The sequence below is a fragment of the Heteronotia binoei genome, chromosome 14 (genome assembly GCF_032191835.1).
Source record: "Heteronotia binoei isolate CCM8104 ecotype False Entrance Well chromosome 14, APGP_CSIRO_Hbin_v1, whole genome shotgun sequence".
NCBI lineage: Eukaryota > Metazoa > Chordata > Lepidosauria > Squamata > Gekkonidae > Heteronotia > Heteronotia binoei.
In genome coordinates, this window is record NC_083236.1 from 16,233,938 (window position 1) to 16,258,593 (window position 24,656).

A 24,656-nucleotide genomic window follows, 5' to 3' on the forward strand; every position below is an offset into this window, starting at 1 on the left:
TGCAGCTGCATAACCATCCCTGGATGAGCTCCACCACCTATTTTTCTACAAAACGACCCCCAAGAAGTTCTGTTAGTTATAGATATAAAAGGATAACCTGGTTCCCTGACATTTTGCGATTGGCGCCTCGTCCTGCAAGGAGCCATTTTGTAACTTTGCCCCCCGTCCTGTGCCAGAGCTGCAAAGGCGCTTGCGGGCTCAGAAATGTTGGAAGAGCCTTGTTTTGCAGCTGAGGGGAGCCACCGCTTGCCGCCTGCCTTGGTGCGGCCGGGCCCCTGCTGCGTGTGTGGCAGGCACTGTGGCCCCAGAGGCCGGCCGGCCAGGCGCTCTCCGTCGGGCTGGCGGGAAGGAAGGGCGCGGGCGCGGCGAGGAAGGGGGTGGCGGCCCGCTGCAGTTATCGGGCGGGACTCTACGCGCCGCTGTTGACCCAGGGATGCCGGCGGGGGCCGGCGCGCGGAGTGGGACGGCGCCGAGCGAGCGGAGGGCGAGCGGCAGGCAGGCAGGCAGACGGCGCGGAGCGAGTGGGTCGGTGGGGCCCGGAGAGCCATGCCCGAGCGCCAGGCCGCCCCCGCTGCGAGGCTGCTGGGAGGAGGCGCGGCCGGGCGGGCGGAGGGAGAACTTGTCGCGGGACGGCAGCAACTTCGGCGGGCGGCGGCGGCGGCGGGGAGATGAGCGGCGCGGCCGGGCGGCTGCTGCTGTGGCTGGCGCTGGCGCTGGGCGGGCGGGCGGCGGCGGGCTCGCTGCGCTACGCCGTGCCCGAGGAGCTGGCGGCGGGCTCGGCGGTGGGCGAGCTGCTGGCTGACCTGGGCCTGGCGGTGCCGGCGCCGGCGGGCCGCAACCTGCGCGTGGTGCCGGGCGGCGGGCGCAGCTACTTCGAGGCGGACCTGAGCAGCGGGCGGCTGGTGGTGCGCGAGCGGCTGGACCGCGAGGCCCTGTGCGGCCCGCTGGCGCCCTGCGTGCTGAGCCTGCAGCTGGTGGCCGAGCAGCCCCTGGAGCTCTTCGGCGTGGCCGTGGAGGTGCAGGACATCAACGACAACGACCCGGCCTTCCCCAGCCGCCAGGCGCGCCTGGAGATCAGCGAGTCGGTGGCGCCGGGCGCGCGCTTCCCGCTGGAGAGCGCGCAGGACCCGGACGTGGGCGCCAACGCGGTGCAGACCTACCAGCTGAGCGCCAACCCGCACTTCGCCCTGGACGTGCAGGCGCGCGCCGACGGCACCAAGTACGCCGAGCTGGTGCTGCACAAGCCCCTGGACCGCGAGCGGCAGCGCGAACTCCGGCTGCTCCTCACCGCGCTCGACGGAGGCAGCCCGCCCCGCTCCGCGGGCCTCCAGGTGCTGGTCGACGTGCTGGACGCCAACGACAACGCGCCCGTCTTCAACCGCTCCACCTACAGCGCCCGCCTGAGGGAGGACGCCCCGACGGGCTCCCTGGTGGCCCAGCCCCGCGCCGTCGACCTGGACGAGGGCCCCAACGGGGAGATCCTCTACTCCTTCAGCAGTCACACCCCGGCTCGGCTCCGCCAGCTCTTTGGCCTGGACTCGGCCACTGGGGAGCTGAGGCTCGAGGGCTTGCTGGATTTCGAAGAAGCCAAATTTTACGAGATTTATATCCAGGCGAAAGACAAAGGGCCCAATCCTACCGTGGCTCATTGCAAAGTGCTGGTGGAAGTCGAGGACGTGAATGACAACACCCCAGAAATAACTGTGACCTCGGTGTACAGTCCGGTACCCGAAGATGCTGCGCCAGGGACTGTGATTGCTTTGCTGAGTGTCAGGGACCAGGACTCTGGTGATAATGGACTGGTCCATTGCTTTATACCTTCTGGCATCCCCTTTGCCCTCAGCTCCTCTCTAAAAAACTACTACACCCTGCAAACCAAAGAACCCTTGGACAGGGAACTTGTTTCGGAGTACAACATCACCATCACAGCCCAGGATGGCGGCTCGCCTCCTCTCCTGGCGGAAAAGCAGGTGTTGGTTAAAGTATCCGATATCAACGACAACCCTCCCAAGTTCCCGCAGCCCTCCTATGATTTGTATGTGGAGGAGAACAACCTCCCAGGGACCATGATTCTTAACATCAGCGCCTCTGACCCGGATCTGAACAAGAATTCCCACCTTTCCTACTCCATACTGGACAATAATAAGGTCTCTGGCGATCTGGTGGGCAGGTACTTTTCTATTAATCGAGACAATGGTACTATTTACGTCCTGGTGCCTCTGGACCATGAGGATATAATGGAGTTCAGGATGGTGGTCCAGGTCCATGACGGCGGCATTCCACCCCTTGCCACTAACCTCACAGTCAGCGTGTTTGTCACAGATCAAAACGATAACCCACCCCAGGTCTTATACCCACGCGCAAATGCCACTTCTTTGCTTTCAGAAACCATTTCCCCCACAGTCAGCCCTGGATACATGGTGACCAAGATAGTGGCTTGGGATGCCGATGCTGGTTACAACGCCTGGCTTTCCTATTTGCTCCTTCAGGCCACGGACCCGGGGCTTTTCACGGTGGGGCTGCACTCGGGAGAGGTGAGCACTGCTCGTGCTTTGCAGGAGGAAGACTCCCGCAAGCAAACGTTGGTCATCTTAATCAAAGACAATGGGGAACCTGCCTTATCCTCCACTGTGACCCTCACTGTCACGGTAGCAGAGGCATCAAGGGAGACCTTTTCAGACCTTGCAATGATGCCCCTAGTGCCACAGACAAAGAAGCACTTGACTTTCTATTTAATCCTTGCTATCATCTTGATCTCAGTGGCCTTCTTTCTCACAGTGCTTGGGGTGGGCCTCTATAAATTCTACAAGTGGAGGCAGTCCAAGGACATCTTCAAGGCCTCCAGAAGCTCCCTTTACAGGACTCCAGGACCTTTCAACCACATAGACACTGTACGGAGTGGATTTACTCCTCCAAACTTTTACCAGCAGGTTCTTACCACTGACTCCCGCCAGAGTGAACTTCTATACAAAATGCCCTTTACCCCTAGTCCTATGGGGAGCTGCCAGAACACACTTGCCAGAGTTGATCCTGCAATATATAACCAGATAATAAGCACAAATAGTAGACATCTGGTGCCCTCTGAGGTAACGTATTCTCATTATTCTTGTCCCACAATGTTTGGAAAACAACAGTTCTGAACGTGCACTGACTAAAATGCAAAAAGCTATTTTTTCCTCCTTGGAAATGTTGCTGTTCCCGTGAAACCTGTTGCTCCTTTCCCGCAAGGTGTGCCGTTTGACCCTGTAAGCAAGAGTTCCCCATTTAATCCCCCATTCATTTCTTGTGTTATTCTCGTCAAACGTTATATGAAGTTGGTTAGTTCACAGAATTCTTTCTGTACCAGCTAAGGAGCTGTGGGAGGGGTTGTGGCTCAGTGGTAGAACATCAGCTTGGCATGCAGAAAGTTCCAGGTTCAATCCCCACTGTCTCCAGTTTAAAGGACTAGGTGGTAGGTGATGTGAAAGATCTCTGCTTGAGACTCTGGAGAGTTTCTGCTTAATACAAGAAGAGGGGAAGGGAATTCACAGGCCTGGATGATTGGAGATGTAGCACAAAAACTGTGTATATAAAGCAGTGGATTTGTATTAATACGTATTGGAAGATATCTAGGTGTTGTTTGGGTGATTGCCTCTAACTGCTGAAGCAAGACAATCTGTAACACTTCCTTGAGCCTCTCTAGCTAATGTGTTTTGCGTGTTTAACTTCAACATATTACAGGGATGTAAATGCAAGGTGCATTCTGCATACGTACAACCTTGAGGAATGGGGTAGAATCAAATACATTGTGTGTATAGTCAGTCAGGTGTGAATAGAAGGAGGAAAACAACAGAAGGTAATTTGGCACAAGGCTCCGAAGGTGTTTTATTTCAAGAGGTTATTTTCTAAGATTATTGCAGGAGAAATGGAAACTCCTTAGGAAGGAATGGGCAACATGAAGTTGGTTGGTTTACAATTGCTTGGGGTGCAGAAAAGAATCTCCCCATTTTAAAAAGGGCCCGACCAAAATACTGCTGTGCAGAAAGTGCCCAACCAAGATGCAGTGTTCTACTGCAGGCCTGTGTATGGCCCCAGTTCTGTGTGGCTTTGCAGCTTAAAACCTACAGATCCTAGGGAGACCTAATGTGCTTTCTTTGGATAGTGGCCTGTCACAGTCAGCCATCTTGATTTTGACATCACCCCAGCAGAATAAGTGAGAACTAAGATGATGGAAGAACTTTTATGGAGGACGTCCGTTCATAGGAGTTTCATGCATTTCACATAATTTTAATCTTCAGTGTTCAAGTGTGTGTTTATTCTTTGTGGTTTTACTTTTATTTTCTGGGGAAAGTAAAACTTTAAGGCAAACCCACCCACCCCAACCCTGCCCAAGACCAACCTTATTTAATAAGGTTGTCTCATGTTTTCAATTAAATTTCAGGTCTGCACAACTTGCAACTCCCTGAGCCAAATGCAGCCCACCCGCTGTGCATTGTGGCCTGCCAGATGCTTCACAGCCCCCCATCCCAGTTTTTTGCTGCTCCAAGTAAGCAGCAAACATAAGCCAGTGACTGAACAAACCAGATAGGGCTGGTGGGCAGCAGGGGCTCCAACAGAATCATCCCTGAAAGTTACATATTTTTAAGTCCATTGAAGTCAGTCTGCGTAGAAGGGTATCAATCTGTTTAGCGTTGCATGCAAGGTGGCCTGGCCTGATATTTTAAAATATTTCTATCTGTGCTATTAATGTAGGCTTAGTACAGTTAAACGGGGCACAGATTCAAATAAAGCTGCCTTTAAGAGCCCCCTCCTTCATTTCCCCTCTTATACTCTAGTTGGCCAAGTTTGAAGGGTTTGAAACACTTTGATGAAAATACAAAGCCTTGGCCTTTCTCTCGCTGGGATGAGTTGATGCCAGGAGGCCTCTCCGAGAGAACTTTACAGGTAGTGTTGCCAGGTGCTCCTACAGTGTGGGATGGGGGGGGGGGTAGGGTTGCCAATTCCAGGTTGGGAAGCTCCTGGAGATTTGGGGGTGGAGTCTGGGGAGGACAGGGACCTCAGTGGGGTACAATGTATAGCGTCCACCCTCCAAAGCATCCATTTTCTCCAGGGAAACTGATCTCCATAGTTTGGAAATTTCAGGAGATCCTGAGGCCCCACCTGGAGGCTGGCATCTCTAGCCCCATTCAGAAACTCATTCTCACTGATGTGGGAAATCTGTGTCTGGGCTGTACCAGATGGCAGGTTAGGGGCTCATCTGGTGGAATACTCACAGTCCCTACACATAGAAAACTAAGCCGAAGGCATATTTATTTCTATTTGATTACAGTATTTACATCCTGTTTTTCTGCCCTTACAAATGGGCAGCCAGGGCAGCTAACCACCTACATGATAAAATTATGCTTTAAAACCACTCATATCAACCCCCTCCCAAATGTATTTCATTAAAACAATTTAGAAAATAGTTTTTAAAAGCAAAAATAAAAAAGATACAAAATAATTAAAATACATACAATACATTTTAAAAAATTGTTTAGGAAGGCAAGATCATTGAGGGAATGCCAAACAAAACAAACAGGTTTTCGCCTGCTGGTGGAAGACACCAACAGAAAGGGGACAGACTAGAGTTGCCAGGTTTCCCCAGCTACTGGCAAGAGGGTGAGGTGAGATTGCCAGTTTGAGATTGGAAACTCCGGTGGATTGGGGGGTGGAGCCTGGAGAGAACAGGGACCTCCATGGGGTACAGTGCCCTAGAGTCCACCATCCCATTTTCTCCTGGGGAACTGACCTCTGTAATCTGGAGATGAGCTGAAATTCCAGGAGATCCCCAGGTCCCACCTGGAGGCTGCCATCCTTTAGACAGATGAATCTTCTTAGAGAGAGAGTTCCAGAGCTCTGGAATTCTCTCCCCAGGGAGATTCATCTGTCTTCTTCTGTTGCCATCTTCCACCAGCAAGTGAATACTTTCTTGTTTTTCTCGGCATCCCCTCCTAGCTTTTTCTCTGTCATGCTAGTTTTCCACGTATGGGGGATCTACAGTATAAAATGGAACATCCCCGAGGCAGATTTACCAACCCAACAAGAAGTAGGCCATAAGGAGGGGGGAATAGTATGTGAAGGGAGGGTCGTAAACATCTGTAAGGTCTAAGCTGCTTATGAATGTATGTTAAAACCTACAAAATGTGTATGGCCCCAGTTCTGTGTGGCTTTGCAGCTTAAAACCTACAGATCCTAGGGAGACCGTGGAAATGCTAGAGCCCTAATATTATGGTCTACTTGTTTTGCCCCCCCCCCCCCAGTGAAGATTTGGAAAGAAACATTTAATGTCTGTGTCAGAAATAAGTAGGGTAATTGCATATCATCTTATCATTTATATGAAACTAGGCCTTATTTATCTATTTATATCCCACCCTCCCCACAAGCGAGGAGTTAATCCAGAAGACTTTTGAGATAAAAGTTTGATAAAAGTCCAGAAAAGTTGCTGTGTGTGGACTTGCTAAAAGCAATCAACCTATAGGGTATTGGATGCCTTCCCACAAGTCCCTGCCATGTGCTCTGGACCACACCTGTACCAGGAGGTACTGTGGACCTTTTTGTGAACACACCACAAGCCTTGCATTGTATTATGAGGTCCTTTTGGAAGCCCCTACAAGCCCTGGTGGGCTGTGGCTTCTGGGTGCTAAGGGTTGAATGTTCAGGGGATTTGCTTCTTCTCAGGTCTCGAGGGAGAGGGCTGATATTTCAGCATGAGAGCCAGCATGATGTAGCAGTTAAGATCTCCTTCTCTCCCAAGTTCCATCCCAAGTTCAGGAGACCTGCTCTGCTCACTGCAGATGGCAAAATGTACTTGCAAAAAGTTGCTAAAGTGCATTGTAGGTGGATTGAAAGTGCATGACTCAGCGTATGTGGAAGTGCCATAAATGTGCTTCAGTTGGGAATTAGAATAACTTCTGATCATAAACAGCTGGAAGGAGACAACTTGTAGACTGACACATTAGAGTTCTTTGAAAATGTTTGTGACCTTTGTTATTTTCCTTGGGAAAGGGTTTTTTAAGGTTTGTGTGTGCAGAGGATACCAGCTGGGGCCAGTTCTTCTTTGCAAGGTCAGAGCCACCTCCTCCCATCCCCTGCCAAGAAGCTTAAGGCTTTGGCTGGTAGTAGATGGAAAAATTCAGTGGCACTGGAGTGACATGTAGAAAGTGACATGAGGGAGGCCGGCACCCAGCAGAGGTCGTGTCCAGGGTGGTTTTCTGAATGCAGGTATGTTGCTGGTGTGGAGGAGGCAGTTGGGTACCAAGCAAAGAAAGATGGATGGATGTTCCTGGGATTTCCCTGAAATATCTACATTGCATGGTGTTATGTATCAGAAGCCATGTTGTTAGCAATGGTGTTCCTGCCTGGCTCATTGGAGCCTGAAGGACTGAGCTTGGGAACTTAGGAACAATGGGCAGGAGGATCCAAATCCAAACTGCCCTGCTCCAATCGCAGGCCCCTTGCTGGTTTGAATGACCCAATCACGTGGTAGCGTGGGAACCCAGTTTGTATATAGTTGGCCCAGCGGGCCCTGTTCTTCAGTCTTGTTAGTGCAGCCACCTACCATGCTGTACTCAATAAAGAGCTTATTATCACTACCACCTCACCTCTTCAATGCCTAAGAACTCACTATGTTATACATGGGTATATCAGTTTTAGAACAATTTTGCTGACATGGCTTCTTCCCAGGTGTTGAGAATTGCTTGGCTCCCGTACAGCTATCTGGTCTTCCTTGGTGGTAATAAATCTGTGTTCAGGCGGCAAATGTAGCTGACTGTGCTTGACTTGTGGATGAGTGCGCGATTGTTCAAAATACAATGCCCTCTACATATATAGAAAGTTAGCATGACCAGGGAAAAACAGGCTAGAACCTTTCTCTGCAACATGCTAATTTTCTGCATGCAGGGGATGCTTTTGTCGTATGAAGAAGCATTCAGCCACGTCGCCCTTGATCCGCGGCCTGAAGGGATGCCTGCATCTGAGCCATAAGTTTCCTGCCTGCTTCCAATGAGAATTAGGGCTGACCTACATTTCCAGGAGCTCCTGGCCAATGAGAAATGGCAGTTAAAACTGGTATAAATCTATAGCGTAGTTCTCTGCCACACACTCTGGCCAACACATGGGTAGTCAGTGGCCAATGGGATGGAAGTGGTGGAGCCAGGTGCATGAAGGCCGCATGTGGTATGAAAGAGGGAGAGACATGGGGGGGGGGGCAGGCAAGCCTTCAGCACAGGCCCCAGAAAGACCCAGTTTCCCTGCTCCTGGGCTCTGTAGTAAATGGAGTTGTGGGGCATCATTTTAGTAAACGGGTGAAGTTTTGTATAAATTTGTCTTGATTTTTTTTTGAAAGCACCGGTGTTTGGCATGCAATAGTGTTTGATAATACCTGAGAGCAAATTGTGTGTGGATCCATTCTTCCAGCAGAGGCACTTGCTTCTGGTGGAAGAAATTGTCCCTGATGCAGGATGCCTTTCCAAGTGTCTTGCGTCAGAGGGAGGCTTGTTCCGCCAGAGGAAAGCGCCTCTTGGTAGCAGAACAGATCTGTGAGACCCAACCTTATGTTTCATCTTCCGTTTCTGATGAGTTGTACTTTATTTAGATTGCATTTCACAGTGTTCAACAATCCATATACGGTTTGCTATTTTTAGTTGCCATTTTATGCATTCCTTCTTTTGATCATTAGTATGGCTTTTAATCTTTAGCAACTCCAATGAATGGTGTCTGAGCCCTGTGATTCTTGGGAAACCATCTTTCTCATCTGTTAACTACTTTGTCATTCACAATTGCAAAATCTGGGAGGTTGCAGAGGAAATGGCCACTGCAAGGAAACAGGGAAGGAAAGAATAGTCTGAATGGTCTGTCTTGGCCCTGGGCACAGTAGCCCAATATACCATCCTTGGGCTGTTGCTGTTGTAACTGGGGCAGCCTCAGGTACCATACCTAAGCAAGACACTGGGAATAATTAAATGGTGCAGGTTTAATTAACAAACATTAGAATCATTTGTTCCATTAGCAGGACATTTGGGAACAGTAAACTATGCAAAGCCATACCAACTGCTGAACTGTGGCTTCTGGCTGTATTATTGTTGGAGTTATGACCCTCTGTTTTATGTATTATGTTTATGAGATATTTTAAATTTGTTGTGTTTAATTGGATCTGTTTTATTTATTGTTAATGCAATGTTTTAATGTTGTAAGCCGCCCTGAGCCCACCTTGCAGGATAGGGCAGGGTATAAATATCAAATTAAATTAAATTAAAGCTAGGACAGAAGCTCACCAAATACATTCATGACTACACCAAACATGCCCAGAAGTAATGAATACGCTAGCCCTGTTCACATGTTACAGTGTACACATTTACAACCGGCATGTACATGCAATACAACTGATTGTAAGACACAGCCAACATGCATTCACTTTACCAATGAAACTGGAGACCAGTACCTGGATAAATGTGGCGTTTAAATCACATGTTCAGCTGTACATGCGTTGAATCTATTCAACACTTGTATAAAGAAAAATGAATTGTACAATGCACACAGATTGTACGTGCATCCAGTGTAATTTGTGGACTAGGCTGTAGTGTGTTCTCTACATGTTTTCCTCTGCTGTGATTACACTCACTTATTTCACTATGCATACGCCATGAAAGCACCCAGTGAAAAGAGCACATGCAGAGTGAAATAAAAGCATATGGCAGTTTCACTTGATAAAGGGTTGACTGCTGAAAAAGCAGGGTTCCTGACTGTGTGGAGGTTACCACTGCAGTTCTGCTGTTCTCAACATGTATGTTTATTTCTCTCCCCCCCCCCCCCAAAAAAAATGTTTCCAAAAAAGCTCTGCTTAGGAGAGCTCCACCCTTGCATGGGACAGTCTGAACGGTGGCAGAAATATATGCCAGCAAAAGCCCTCACACATAGCCCGGGTGCTAAAGTCCCCATTGCATTCACTGATAGGAAAAGAAATGTCCTGGACTTACAATGGCGAATCCTTCATTTCTTGTGTCTTAAGGAAGCAGCAAGTTCTTACTGATAAAATAATAATAGGGACATTTATTATTTATAAAGCACTTTTAAATTAAATCATATCAAGTTAAAACTGACAAGCACCGTCTGCAGGCTTACAATCCAAGGTCTGTAGCTGAGGAGAAGGGACAGGAAACAACAACCTAACTCTTAAGTTACTCCCCCTCCTGATCAGAATTTTGGATGGTGAGAACTCCCTTTTGGACTGGTGGGATCCGTTCCCTTTCGGCATTGGATATCCCATTTCTGAGATTCTTGGGGGTGGGGGGACTCCGAATCTGGAGAGTAAAGACAGAGTTATAACGGAAGTGAACTTTGACGCTCTGTGCTGTCTTTGTTAGCGAATGTCATCCTTTTAAGGAATCTCAGATGATCCGCCTATGTCCTTTAAAGCGCTTGTAGCAAATAGCAGTGCATCGCTTAATTGTGCAGTGGTGCATGGTTTCTGCCTTGTGTGGCTTAGATAAAATTAGAATGTTAGGGGAAATATGCTGTTCTTCGGTTTTCCACATAACCCTGACTGTTTGAAACAAAGAGATGGTCCTTAATGAGTTTAAATGCTTAGAACATTCATTTATGCATGTAAAAAGCTTGCAGTGACGTGGGATTTAATGTTAATTGTCTTGGGAAAACCAGGCAGTGACAGCTGGCAGATTGGCTCCCAGGTCTACAACATTCGTACTGGCTCTTTAAGACCTCCCCCAGCTGTTGGAGAATGGGGTGGTCCATTGTAAACATCAGAAAGCTTCCTTGGTTGCAGAGACCCAGTCTCTCCTTTGATAGACAGGCAAGTCCCTCCTCTTTGGATTCTGGGACAGACTCGTGGCTGCTGTTCCATTTGCTGTGGAAAAAACAAGATCGGAGATGCAGATGGCACACCGCTTCGTTAGTCCTTGAGTGGTCTAAAATAGGATTCTCTGTTGCTTCCTTGGATGTGTTGGGATCAGAGAGGACAGAGGTCCAGCAAAGGGAGGAGATATTTTGGACAGCATCATGCTCACTCCTACAGAAAGACCGTTCCTGCCATGGCAAGTAAGTGTTTGGCTTTTGGTTTCCGTCTCTCTCCGGAGTGCTGGAGAGCTGACACAGCTCCGCTATTCCATCCTGGAGGAACTAGCACCTGGGGCCTTTGTTGGGAATGTGGCTAAAGACCTGGGTCTAGATGCTGTCCGATTGGTCTCCCGACAGCTGCAAATTGTGGCTGGTTCAACGGAGTACTTCCGAGCCGAGACTCAGAGCGGGGTCTTGGTAGTCAAAGAACAGCTGGACCGAGAGCGACTTTGTGGGCCCAGCTTGCATTGCCTGCTATATCTGGAGCTCCTGCTAGCAAACCCCACAGCCTCCCACCGACTGGAAGTAGAGATCCTGGATGTGAATGACAACAATCCCATTTTCCTTAATAGCCTCACCCGTTTGGAGATTGCCGAGTCTGCAAAGCCAGGGACCCGCTTCCCTCTAGAAAGCGCTGAGGACTTGGACATTGGCATAAATTCAGTCAGCACGTACCAGCTAAGTCCCCACGGGCACTTCACCCTGAGTATTAAGTCCCATAAAGGTGGCATCAAACATCCTGAACTGATTTTGGAGAAGGCGCTTGATAGAGAGGAACAGCAGTTGCATCATTTGGTGCTTACAGCTCTGGATGGAGGAGTCCCCGCTAGATCTGGGACTGCTGAGATTGTGGTGTCAGTTATTGATGCTAATGATAATTCCCCTGTGTTTAATCAGTCGGTGTACAAAGTTCGCTTGCTAGAAAATGCCCCTCTCGGAGCTCTGGTTGTACATTTACATGCCGTAGACAAAGATGAGGGACCAAATGGGAAAGTGACCTATTCCTTCAGCAGCCACACTTCCCAGAAAATCCGGAAAATCTTCAGCCTTAACGAAGAGACTGGGGAGATTAGAGTTCTGGGAACTGTGGACTGTGAAGCTGCCACTTCGTATGAAATCGATGTAAGGGCTAAAGACCAAGGGTCACCTTCCATGGATGCTCACTGTAATGTCTTAGTGGAGGTAGCAGATCTGAACGATAATACACCTTTGATTAAGTTCATTTCCCTCTCTACCACGATACCAGAAGATGCTCCCCCTGGTACTGTGGCAGGCCTCCTCAGAGTCAGTGATGAAGATTCTGGGGAAAATGGGGAAGTCCAGCTTCATCTTCCTGCAGATGTCCCCTTCCAGATTGTCCCCTCTTTTAAGAACCACTACTCTTTAATAACCAGTGGCCCTCTGGATCGGGAGGAGACTTCACAATATGATGTTATAATCACAGCTACAGATTTGGGCTCTCCTCCTCTTTCCAGCCGGAACCATTTGCTTGTAAACATTTCTGATCTGAATGACAATCCACCCCACTTCTCGCAGCCTGCCTATCAGGCTCTTGTGAGTGAAAACAATGCTTTAGGGATGCCAATCATTACTGTCTCTGCCTTTGATCCTGATCTGGGCCAGAACTCTCAACTGTCCTACTCTTTGGTGGAGCATACTGTCAATGGAGTGCCCATTTCCTCCTATGTCTATGTTAAAGAAAATGGCACTGTCTATAGCGGCTGCTCATTTGACTATGAACAAACGCAGCAGCTGGCTTTCCAGATACAAGCCAAAGACTGCGGTTCTCCTCCCCTGAGCACCAATGCAACTGTCTCCATTTTCATTGTTGACCAAAACGACAATTCTCCCCTTATTGTGTACCCAGTGACCAGAGAAGGGGTCCTAGCCCAGCAGCCCGTTCCTTTCTTGGCACAGGAAGGTTTCTTAGTAACCAAAGTGACAGCTGTGGATGCAGACGCTGGGCAGAATGCATGGATTTCTTATAAGCTGCAGAAGGCCACCGACCCAAGCCTCTTCAAAGTCTCAGCATACTCAGGAGAGATCCGAATGATGCGACCTCTTCTGGAACAAGACTCCCCTTCCCAGGAACTTGTCATTGAGATCCTGGACAATGGGAAACCGCCTCTGACTGCAACTGCTACTCTGGTGCTGAATCTAGAGCGTGGGCATGAGCCAGGCCTGGCAGACCTCAGGAAGGCAACTGTGGAACCAGACGGGTTCTCCCACATGACCCTGCATCTTATTATTGCTCTGGTAGCCATCTCTGTCCTTTCTGTTTTGACTGTTGCAATTTTAGCTGCAAAATGCCTTCAGAGATTGAGGAGAAGGCACTTGGACACATCTTGGACCACAGACGTGAAGGGAAAGAACTCCCTACCTATGGGAAGACATTTTGACACTTTCCCTGTGAACTTAAGCCCAGAAGAGAAAATGGATTTCCCCACAATGTTCATTGGGAGAGAGTCTGCTTCCCATTTTCCTCTCTTAAGATCTGGTCAGACCCTCTTGTCAGAAGGGGGAAATTTCAGGATTGCAAAGCCATTCACTCAACAGGATATCAACAATACAGATACTCTTCCGGCTGGAAGTCTCTCCCAAGAACCAAATGAGGTGAGACAAGAAATCCTATTATCTATATAAAAAAAATCAAGTCCAGTCGCACCTTAAAGGCCAACAAAATAGTCCAGGATCTTCAAGGTGCTATCAGACTTGAATTTTGTTTTAGTACTACAGACTAACATGCTTACCAGCCTGAAACTATTAACTGAGCATCCTTTGATCCCAGTGCCATCTCTGGTGGTCTTGGTGACAGTGGTAGTGATATGATATAGGCATTGTCTTAAGATGATTGACTTCTTAGTTGGAATTTCTTTGAATCTGAGATTCTGCAGATGATTTCAAATGCTATCTCTAGGAATCTCAATGCTGTCCATTTTCAAGTTACAAAAGGAGGACCTCAGAAGGGTGTAAAAAGTAACATTTTTAAACTACTGTGACACAGGTTGTAGGTTGAATGTTAGCAAGAGCTTTCTAGATATTAGAGAATTCCAACATTTAAATAGTTGGCCTGAGAAGTTTGCAAATTTTTCTTCCTTTGATGCTTTTAAAAGGGGAGCAATGACGAGGTCAGAAAGATCTGAAAAACGGACCTTAGACAAAGGATTGTGCAAGACAGTTGGCCCACTGAATCATTCCAGTCTTATGATTCTATGCTTGGATGTCATATTAACCACAGAGAAAATGCCAGCTTTTCTGCCTATCTATGTAAATAATTTGATATTTTATAAACTGTCCTTTTATAATTTTAAACTACATCCTAGAAATTGCTTGGTTTGTAGATTTCTGCAGATCCAAGTTATGCCCATTGCTTCTTGGTTACAGTGAATCTGCTCAGAGGTACTTTGCCCTGCTTGTGTTGTTCTAATTTTGGAGAGCCAATTGAATGGAACTGGGAGGCCTTAAGCGATGCTGAAGTTTATGCATTCTAGCACTGAGTAGTGGATGTTTTTGTGTTTGGAAGGGAACATTCTAAAAGGGTTGCATTTGCCTTGGTAACGTCTATGGTTTTAAATAGAGAGGAGGGGGAGGGTGCTTTGACAAGTGCCAAAGCCCTTTTTGTAAGGGGTCCTATCTTCCCTTTTGTTGTGCTTTAACAGATACCTTTTTCATAGCAAGTGAAAATCAGACTAGTTATTAAGCCAGAGAAGCAATGGTCCTGTAGTTCCCCACAGCTGAGCATTGCTTTTTTTGCTAAGAGGGGATAGAAGGAATCTGGCTCATGTGAACAATGAGGATTTGTACCGTTCAGGCTTCCCAGACGTGCTGTTTCCTTGAGAACAAGAAACTAAGCTTCTAAACTTAGCTGCCAAAACCAGTGACGAACCAGGCTCCTAAATCCTTAAGTTTGGGGATGGAGGACCAGGACGACCATTTCTGGCATCTCCACCGTCCATATCACTGCGGCTTTAAGAGTGTAGGTGGAGTTGCCATTGGTGGAGAGTGAGCAGCACTGTCATCCAGTCAAGTGCTGATCCCAATTTGATGGGGGGGGGGGCAGAATCTGCTCTTTCTGCCTTGACTTTCCTCCTCCGTTGTCGTCGCTATGGCTGTAGCTCAGCTTCCCTCCCCCAATCCACCCCCTCAGCTCTCTGACTAACACTCAGTCGCTGCAGCCAGGCAAGCTTGAAAGCTACTTTAATTCCTTTGGAAGGGAATACCAAGGGGTTTTATAACGGTACTCATCCTGGTCCTGTAACCTTCTGACCATTGGGATATCTCAAGGATTCTTTCCTGGGAGAAGACTTCAGAAATGGAACTGCATTGGTCTTGGCGATCTTCATCCAAATGGCAAGTACGGGGCTTGTTTTTGCTGTTCAGCCAGGCGTTGGTGACAGGACAGATCCATTACTCTGTGGTGGAGGAATCGGAGCCAGGGACCGTGGTGGGGAAGGTGGCTCAAGACATGGGCTTAACTATGGGAGACCTCTCAAGTCGCAGGCTGAGGCTGGCCAAGGAGAGCATGAGGTACTTTGCTGTGAATCTGGCCAGTGGTACCCTTCTGGTGAACGAAAAGATAGATCGGGAGAGCCTGTGTGGAGCCAGCTTAGTATGCATCTTGCCAGTCCAAGCTGTCATAGAAAACCCCCTGGAACTCTTCCACCTGGAAGTGGAGATTCTGGACCTGAATGACAATTCCCCCAGGTTTCTCACTCCCTGGCTTTTATTGAAAATAGCTGAGTCTGCCACCATAGGAGCCCGTTTCCCACTGGAGAGTGCGCATGATGCTGATGTGGGGACCAATGCTGTCAGTGCCTACCAACTCAGTCCCAACCCCCACTTTTCACTCAATGTAAAGAATGTGAAGGATGGCAAGCTTCTTCCAGAACTGGTCCTGGAGCAGCCTTTGGATAGAGAGCAGCAGCCGGAACACCAGCTCATATTGACTGCTCATGATGGGGGGGATCCTGTCCTGTCTGGAACAGCTCAGCTCACTATTGTGGTCCTTGATAACAATGACAATGAGCCAGCATTTGATCTTCCTGTGTACAAGGTCAGCCTGTTGGAGAACGTCCCTGTTGGCTCTTTGCTTTTCAAACTCAATGCAACTGACCCAGATGAAGGTTCTAATGGAGAAATACAGTATTCCTTTGGAATCCACACATCTGATTCTATCCAGAAGTTGTTTAGCTTGGATCACAACACAGGTGAGATCCGTGTCCAAGGAGATGTGGATTTTGAAGAATCCCGTTCTTATGAGCTTCATGTGAGGGCCAGAGACAAGGGTGTTCCACAAATGGAAGGCCACTGTGTTATCCACGTGGAAGTTGAAGATGAAAATGACAATGCCCCTGAGTTCCTTCTTACCTCCCTAGTAAACCCAGTGTCTGAAAACACCCCTTTGGAGACTGTGGTGGGGCTTTTCAATGTACGAGACCAAGATTCAGGCACCAATGGCAAAATAACTTTAGAAATATCACCAAAGCTGCCCTTTAAAATTAGATCTTTTGAAAACCACTATTCCTTAATTACCCGTGAGAAGCTGGACAGAGAAACAGTTTCTCAATATACCATCAAACTGACTGCCCGAGACTCAGGGTCACCACCTCTAACCACAGATGTCATTATTGTTCTGAACATTTCAGATGTTAATGACAATGTCCCATACTTCTCCCAGAACTTCTACAACTCCTTCTTGAAGGAGAACAACCCACCCGGCTCCCTGTTGTGTACAGTGGCGGCCTCTGATCCCGATGAGGGTGACAATTCCCGCCTGACTTACTTAGTGTCAGGAAGTTGGATCCAAGATGCCCCAGTGTCTTCCTTTGTCTACATTAACCCAGACAATGGGAACATTTATGCCCAGCGCTCTTTTGATTATGAGATGCTTCAGGTACTGCAAATCCCTGTCACTGTCCGGGATTCTGGGTCACCCCAGCTGAGCTCCAATATCACTGTCTACCTCTTCATACTGGATCAGAATGATAACACACCCACTGTTCTACACCCAGTGATTGGCCAGGAGTTATCAGCACTCCAAAGGATCCCTCTGTCTGCACCAGCAGGCTACGTAGTCACCAAAGTCACAGCTGTGGATGCAGACTCCGGCCATAATGCCTGGCTGTCCTATTCCTTGCTTCCCCAGTCCACAGATCCTTCCTTGTTCCGAGTGGCTCCCTACAGTGGGGAAATTCGGACTGTTCGAGACTTCCAAGAAACAGATCTCCCTGCACAGAAAATCCTTGTCCTGGTGAAGGACAACGGGGACCCATCTTTGTCCACCACCGTCACCATCTTGGTTTCTTTGGAGGATGAAGTGTTGGAGGAAGGGCCTCAACTTCACGATTTCCTGACTAAACCCAAAGAAAAATCGGACCTCACCCTCTACCTGATTATCGCATTGGTGGCTGTGAGCATCGTGTCCCTTGTTACTTTCATTGTCCTGTCTGCAAAATGCTTCTGGAGTAGAAGGCGCAGAGGTTCCTCTTGCTGCAGCCTAAGTGATGTTCCCGCCAGGGACGTTTTCAAGCAGTCTAGTCCCAAGTTGCAGCTGAACTCAGATGGCACCCTGAAATACATGGAGGTCACTCTGAGGCCCACAGACTCTCAGAGCCAGTGCTATAGGGCCAGCTACTCTCCAGGATCAGACAGAAGCGATTTCACCTTTATGAGGCCTGTGGACTATCCAGAACCAAGTACTCTAACAAGGGAATATGACTCTTTCTTATCTCGTACTAACACACTGAACCATCTCAGGCAGGTGAGGTAGCATTTTATCTTTCTTTTTCTCCTAGTGAGTCCGAAAAGCCTTTGCAAACTGTTCATGTGTTACCGGAATTGGGTGGGTGCAGCTTTTGCCTGGTCTGATCCAGCACTGTGCTGGTAAAGGGAAGTCATGTGAGCAGGACCAATGATATGGGGTCCCTTCCTGCACCAAAGTTTCCTGTAGCTGGGAAAGGCCCTCGGAGGATGGAAGGTGTTGGTTTCGGGGTGTGAACTGCATCCTTCAGAAACTGTTTATCCCAAACCTAGCTCTCACAAACTTTTTAACCTTTTTCACAGCAGCAAAAGCCCATGTCACTAAATTTTAAAAGCACACATGGATTCCCCCCCCCCTCCCTGAGCATGTTTATACTATTAGCCAGAGCTGTTGTGAATTTGTAGTCTGAAAGTAGAGAAGTTGGCTGATTGGGAGGCCTCAGCCACGGCTTGCTAGTTTCTCTTGAATTCCCTGTCTTCCCAGACTGCACAGAGCAGCAGTTCTAAGCAGAAAAAGAGGCGTGAGGCTGTTCTTAGAAAGCCAGGGAAGCCTCTTGCTGCTGCTGCTGCTGCTTCAGAGGGTCTTGTCACTGGGGCAGAAATCAAAGCCCCCCATCGGTTTGGGGCTTTGTTTTCCATTGTCTGCCGTTTAGCCTGGTGTCTCTAGGTTAAAAACAGCAGGTTACCCGGTCCTTTTTTGCACAGTAGCAACTTCCACCCTTGGATTGGTGCGTGTGTTGCTGTCCTGAGAAGGAGGCTGCTGATTGGATGAAGAGGAAGGTAGTTTCAGCCAATGGCTAGGAGGCTAACATTGAAGATCGGGCGGCGCGTTACCACTCCCCTCCACAGCTGTATCAATCTCTCTCAAACCAAAACAATGAATGAGAGAGGTAAACACTGATCACAGTTCCCCCTTTTCTCTCCGATATTTCATATTTCTTCCAGATAGGCGGTGTATCCTCCAGGGGCTTAAAGAAATACTGTCTGCTATAAATAGCTCCTGGTTTGCAGTGTTATTGCTTCCTGCTGTGGATATCAGAAAGATGTTCAGAACAGAAAACTCTGCCTGGCGTCTGGGACTCCTGCATGCCTTTTCTTTCTGGCTGCTCCTCAGTGGCTCTTCTGCACAGATCCGTTACTCTGTCCCAGAGGAACTCACTCGAGGATCCTTTGTGGGAAATGTTGCTAAGGACTTAGGAATGGATGTGGCAAAGCTGGCAGCTGCCAATCTGCAGGTGCTTTCCGATTCTGACTCCCAGTATTTCTCTGTGAATGTGAACACTGGAATCATAATAGTCAATGACAGGATAGACAGAGAGCAGCTCTGTGGGCAGAACCTGCGGTGCTTCTTGCATCTTAAGCTTGCGATTGAAAACCCCGTGGAGTTCTATCGCATTGAAGTGGAGATTTTGGATATCAACGACAATGCTCCTGAATTCTCAAGTAGCACGATCGCTCTGCAGGTCTATGAGCTGGCTGCACTGGGCGCCCGCTTCCCTGTCCCACACGCACAGGATCTGGACGTAGGAACAAACACTTTGCAGACCTATCACCTGAGCGCCAATGAGAACTTCAACCTCAATGTGAAGGCACGCACAGATGGCACCAAATTCCCAGAGCTGGTTCTGGAGAACGTATTGGACAGGGAGCACATAGCCGTTCACCATTTGGTCCTGACAGCAGAGGACGGTGGCTCACCCCCCAGGTCTAGCACAATCCAAATTGCTGTCCACGTTCTGGATGCCAATGACAACCACCCAGTTTTTGACAAGCCCACTTACCATACCCGTTTGGTCGAAAACTCTCCTCTGGGGACGCTGGTGATCAAGCTGAATGCGACGGACCGGGACGAAGGGCCTAACGGAGAGATCCGCTATTCCCTCAGCAGCCATAACTCTGAAATCTTGCGCAAGACATTTGCTATTGACAACACCACAGGAGAGATCCGTGTTCAAGGGAACCTGGATTTTGAAGAAGCCAGTGTGTATGAAATCGAAGTGGAGGCCAAGGATATGGGCTCCCCCACAATGGAAGAGCACTGCAGCGTCATGGTAGAAGTGGTGGATGTGAACGACAACCCCCCTGAAGTTGTCCTCACTTCTTTTTCCAGCTCTATTAATGAAGATGCACCACCTGGCACTGTTGTTGCTGTGATCCACGTCAAAGACAGGGACTCTGGTGACCAAGGGAAAGTTCATTGTGACCTGCCCAGAAACCTCCCATTCAAACTTCGGAAGGACTTTGAGCACCAGTATTCCTTGCTCACCAGTGAGCAGCTAGACCGGGAGAGCACCGCACAATACAATGTCACCATTTATGCCTTCGACCTGGGAAGCCCCTCTTTCTCCCAACACACGTCTTTCTCCATCACTCTAGCAGATGTCAATGACAACCCACCTCATTTTGACAGGTCTTATTATGAAGCCATCCTAGAAGAAAACAATCCCATTGGGGCAGTTCTTCTGACGGTTTCTGCAGCGGATGCTGACAAAGATCAGAATTCCCGTCTTTCTTACACTGTTTTGGCTAGCCCTGGGCGGCAGAGAGTCGAGGATCCCACCTCTTACATCTCCATCAACCCAACGAGTGGGCAAGTGTATGCAGAACGCCCCTTTGATTACGAGCAAATCAATCATTTCCGCTTCCAGGTGGAGGCCTGTGATGGTGGCTCTCCTCCTCTGTGCAACAGGATCATGGCACACATCTACTTATTAGATCAAAATGACAACGCCCCTTGGATCCGATTTCCCTTCACTGGGAAAGATTCCCTGGTGCAGTTCAGGATCCCCCGATCTACTTCAGCCAACACCTTAGTCACCAAAATCATGGCCGTGGACTTGGACTCTGGGAGAAACGCCTGGCTCTCCTACCATTTAGAGCAGGCCACCGACCCCAGTCTTTTCAGTACGGCCCTGCGTAACGGGGAGGTGAGGACCACAAGAGCTCTGCACGACCTGGACAACCCTACCCAGGAGCTGGTCCTGGTGGTGAGAGACTCAGGAGAGCCTTCCATGTCCACCTCTGTCACTGTGATGGTGCTCCTGGAAGAGAGCGCCCCGGAAGCCTTCCTGGGCTTAACAGCTCACTCTGTGGAGAGCGAGGCCCCCCCCATGGTGACTGTGTACCTGATCATCTCCCTGGCGGCCATCTCCACCATCTCCTTGATGGCTTTGGTGGCCCTGGGGGTCCGATGCTTCCGTCCCGGGGCCTGCGCTCCGCCTTCGGCCTTCGGCTGCTGCAGAAGCAAGGCCGGCGTGCTCCAAGACCCCCTGGACCCCATGCTGGACCACTGCCACTATCAGCTGAGCCCCGGGGACGCCACCATTGGAGTGCAAGTGGCCTGTTTGGGACCCCCAGCCCGGGGCTACCGCTCTTGCTTCTCTCCCGTCTCGGACATCAGCGAGTTTGTGTTCATGAAACCCAACCTGACGCTGAGCACCGCCGCCGCCGCCTCCCCGGAGGACCAGGGCCCGGAGCCAGGCTGCTTCAGCAAGGTGAGCCTTTTCCCGCCCAGGGCGCTGCTCGGGGGCGGGGCGTCCTCTCTGTGGCCCCGGGCGAGGGCGGGGCGCGGCAGGGGCGGCTGCGGGGTGGCCCCTCTGTGCCCCCTGCCCCGTGGGGGGGGAGGGGGAGCGCCCGCGAGCCCGCCCCCTCGCCTCCTTCCCGCCCTTTTCCCGCCTCTGCAGATGCCGCCAGCCGCGCGCCCTGCTCGCGCGCCGGGTGAGCCCTCGCCGCCGCCCCCCGGGGGAGCTGTGGCGGGCGGGCGTGGGGGGCTCCGGGGGGCCGGGGGAGCGAGCGAGTGAGCGCGCCGCCGCCGAGGAGAGGGGGGGGGGGGGACGCCGGAGCGGCTGTTTTGGGGAAGGGGCTTCTTCGGTGCTGCTGCGGCGGCGGCGAGGCTTGTCAGTCGTCAGTCTCCTTTTGCCAATGAGCGGCCGCGGCGACTGCTGCTCTCGCCAGCCAGGCCCCCTCCGCCCCGCTCTCCGCCGGCTCCAGCTGCGGCGGGCTCCCGTCGGCTGCGCAGCCCGGCTCCGGGCACCGCAGAGCCCCGCCGCCGCCGCCGCAGCGGCACAGGCAGGAGCCGGCCGGGCCGTCCTTGGGCGCCGGGCATGGCCGGGCGGGCGCGCCGGCTGCTGGTGGCGTTGGCGGCGGCCGCCTGCCTGGCGGCGCTGGCCGGAGCGCAGCTGCGCTACTCGGTGCCCGAGGACCGGCCGCCGGGCTCGTGGGTGGGCAACGTGGCCAAGGACCTGGGCGTGGAGGCGCGCAGCCTGGCCGCCCGCCGCCTCCAGCTGCTGGGCGAGGGCCGGCGGCCGGCCTTCCGCGTCAACCTGGCCGACGGCGCGCTGGTGGTGCACGAGCGCCTGGACCGCGAGGCCCTGTGCCGGGCCAGCCCCACCTGCGCCTTCCCGCTCCAGCTGGTGCTGGAGAACCCGCTGCAGCTCAGCCGCCTGGAGGTGGAGATCCTCGACGTGAACGACAACGCCCCCCGCTTCCCCAAGGAGGAGGTGGCGCTGGAGATCACCGAGGTGGCCAACCCGGGCACCCGCCTGCGCCTGGAGGCCGCCGAGGACCCTGACACCGGCTCCAACTCCATCGCCACCTACGAGCTCAGCCCCAGCGAGCACTTCGCCCTCAGCATCCACGTCCGGGGGGACGGCGTCAAGATGCCCGAGATCGTCCTGGAGAAGCTCCTGGACAGGGAGAAAGCCGCCGTCCACCATTTGGTCCTCACCGCCCTGGACAGCGGGATGCCCGTCCAGTCCGGCACAGCCAAGGTGACTGTCCATGTCCTGGACGCCAACGACAACCCCCCGGTATGCGAGCCCCCCGTCTCCAAGGTCTATCTGGAGGAGAACGTCCCCGTGGGGACCGTGGTCACAAAGCTTAACGTCACTGACTTAGATGAAGGCCCCAACGGAGAAGTGGAGTATTTTTTTAAGGCCAGCAACAGTGTGCCTCTGAAACTCCTCAGCTTGTTTAGTTTGGACCCTCAGACGGGGGAGATCCGGACCAAAGCTTTGCTGGATTATGAAGAATCCAGCGCCTATGAGATAGCCATCTACATGAAAGACAAAGGATCCCCTGCCATGGAAGGCCACTGCAACATCCGCGTGGAAGTGGTGGACGTCAACGACAACAGCCCAGAGATTGTACTGACCTCTCTATCCAGCCCTGTGCAGGAAGATGCGCCTCTGGGCACTGTCATTGCGCTCATTCGGGCTAAGGACAATGACTCGGAGGAAAACGGGCAAGTTCGCCTGGAGATTACCAGACACATCCCCTTCAAGCTGGTGTCTTCCTTCAAAGGGCATTACTCGCTAGTCACCGATGGCCCCCTGGATCGCGAGAAAGCTGCAGGATATAACATCACCGTTAAAGCCACCGACTCCGGCCTGCCTCCAAGAGCCACACAGAAAAGCATCTTCATCCAGGTGTCAGATGTGAACGACAACGCACCCACCTTCTCCATCCCTTCCTACACAGCCCACGTGGAAGAAAATACTCCTCCAGGGACCCTCGTCTTTTCCCTCTCAGCCTGCGACCCAGACATCGGGGTCAACTCCAAGTTGTCTTACTCCATTGTGGACAATGGGAGCCATGGCCTACCCATCTCCACCTATTTTCACATCAATCAAGAGAATGGCAGTCTATACACTTCCAGAGTCCTTGATTATGAGCAAGAGAAAGTCTTTCAGGTCCCAGTGGAGGTGAAGGATGCGGGCTCCCCACCCCTCAGCAGCACAGCCACGCTCCATCTATTCATCGTGGATCAGAACGATAACGCGCCCACCATTGTGCACCCGGAAGTTCCCAAGGGCTCCGCCTTTCACCACGCCTTCCCACTCCCCGTGGAACCTGGTTACCTGGTGACTAAGGTGGTGGCGGTGGATGCCGACAGTGGCCACAACGCTTGGCTCTCCTACCATTTGCTCCAGGAGTCCAATGAAGCCCCTGCTTTCAAAGTGGAACGCCACTCTGGAGAGATCCGGGTGACCCGAGCACTGAGGGAGCCCGGGGTGTCCCACAGAGTGGTGATTGAGGTGAGAGACAACGGTGTACCCTCCCTCTCTGCCTCCCTGGTACTCCTGCTCTCTTCTGAGAACCGTGCTGTGCAGGATTTCCCCAAGTCCTTGGACCGCCTACCGAAATCGCCCTCCAGAGCTCCCAACTTAACTCTCTACCTTATCATCTCTCTGGTGGCCATCTCTCTCGTGTCTTGTGTCATGCTGGCTGTGGTGGGAGCCCGGTGCTTCAAATCGGGCCTCTGTGTCTCAAGCTGGTTCCTATCACGCTGCTGTAGCAGGAGGACAGATCGAAAGTCCACTGTCAATTTCAATGGGCGCCCGCGTCCCGAGGGCTTTATCAGATACCTTGAAGTGGGCGCTGCAGGAGCTCAGCACTGCAAGTCTTGCCTCTCCCCAATGTCTGAGCAGGGAGATTTCCTGTTTGTGAAGCCCTTCAGCCACTCCACCACTGCAGAGAGCATCCTAGCCTTTGAGCAAGCAAGCAGTGCTTTACAGACTCCATCAGATGGGGTAAGATGTGCCACAGCTGTGCCTGGCAAGAGCTTCCAGTTTCTGTCCCTTCCCTGGAGTCTTGCCCCGGACTTCCATTTGCCAGGCATAATGAGGGAAGAGGCTGGTGGGTGGTGTGTGTATGTGTGTGTGGATTTCTGGTCTTCCCTTCGTGGAAGCTTCAGATTTTACTGGGGGCATGTGGTTGTCATTTCTCTTACACAGTCTGCTGTCTTCACTCTCCAGCACTGAGCTCACCCCATGCAAATATAGTTAAGGGTCCTTGATTATTAAACCTTTGAAAAACTGTTCTGCAGAACAAATCATATCAGTGCTATCTGTGTACAGGATCCTTTACAGAGTCATAGACGCTAAAGAGGTTGCTGCTTGGAGGAGCTTACAATCAATATTGCAAGGGAAAGACAAGGCAAATTGGGGGGGGGGGGAGGTCAGCAAATGCAGCTATGTGGATTGCATTTTGGTTTTGTTTCAGTTGGGAATGAGATGGGGATGCTAGCC

At 50.9% G+C, this 24,656-nt stretch overlaps 2 protein-coding genes across 2 annotated transcripts in view; both read left to right on the forward strand.

Moving 5' to 3' along the window:
- The window catches only part of LOC132582264 (protocadherin gamma-B5-like), a 199,998-nt gene that overhangs the window by 133,536 nt on the left and 41,806 nt on the right, over positions 1–24,656 (forward strand). The gene's annotated exons all lie outside the window — the stretch shown is intronic.
- On the forward strand, positions 18,103–21,428 carry LOC132582780 (protocadherin gamma-C5-like). The gene has a single exon (XM_060254497.1). The coding sequence runs from the start codon at positions 18,510–18,512 to the stop codon at positions 21,426–21,428; it is 2,919 nt and encodes a 972-aa protein (XP_060110480.1). The 5' UTR covers positions 18,103–18,509.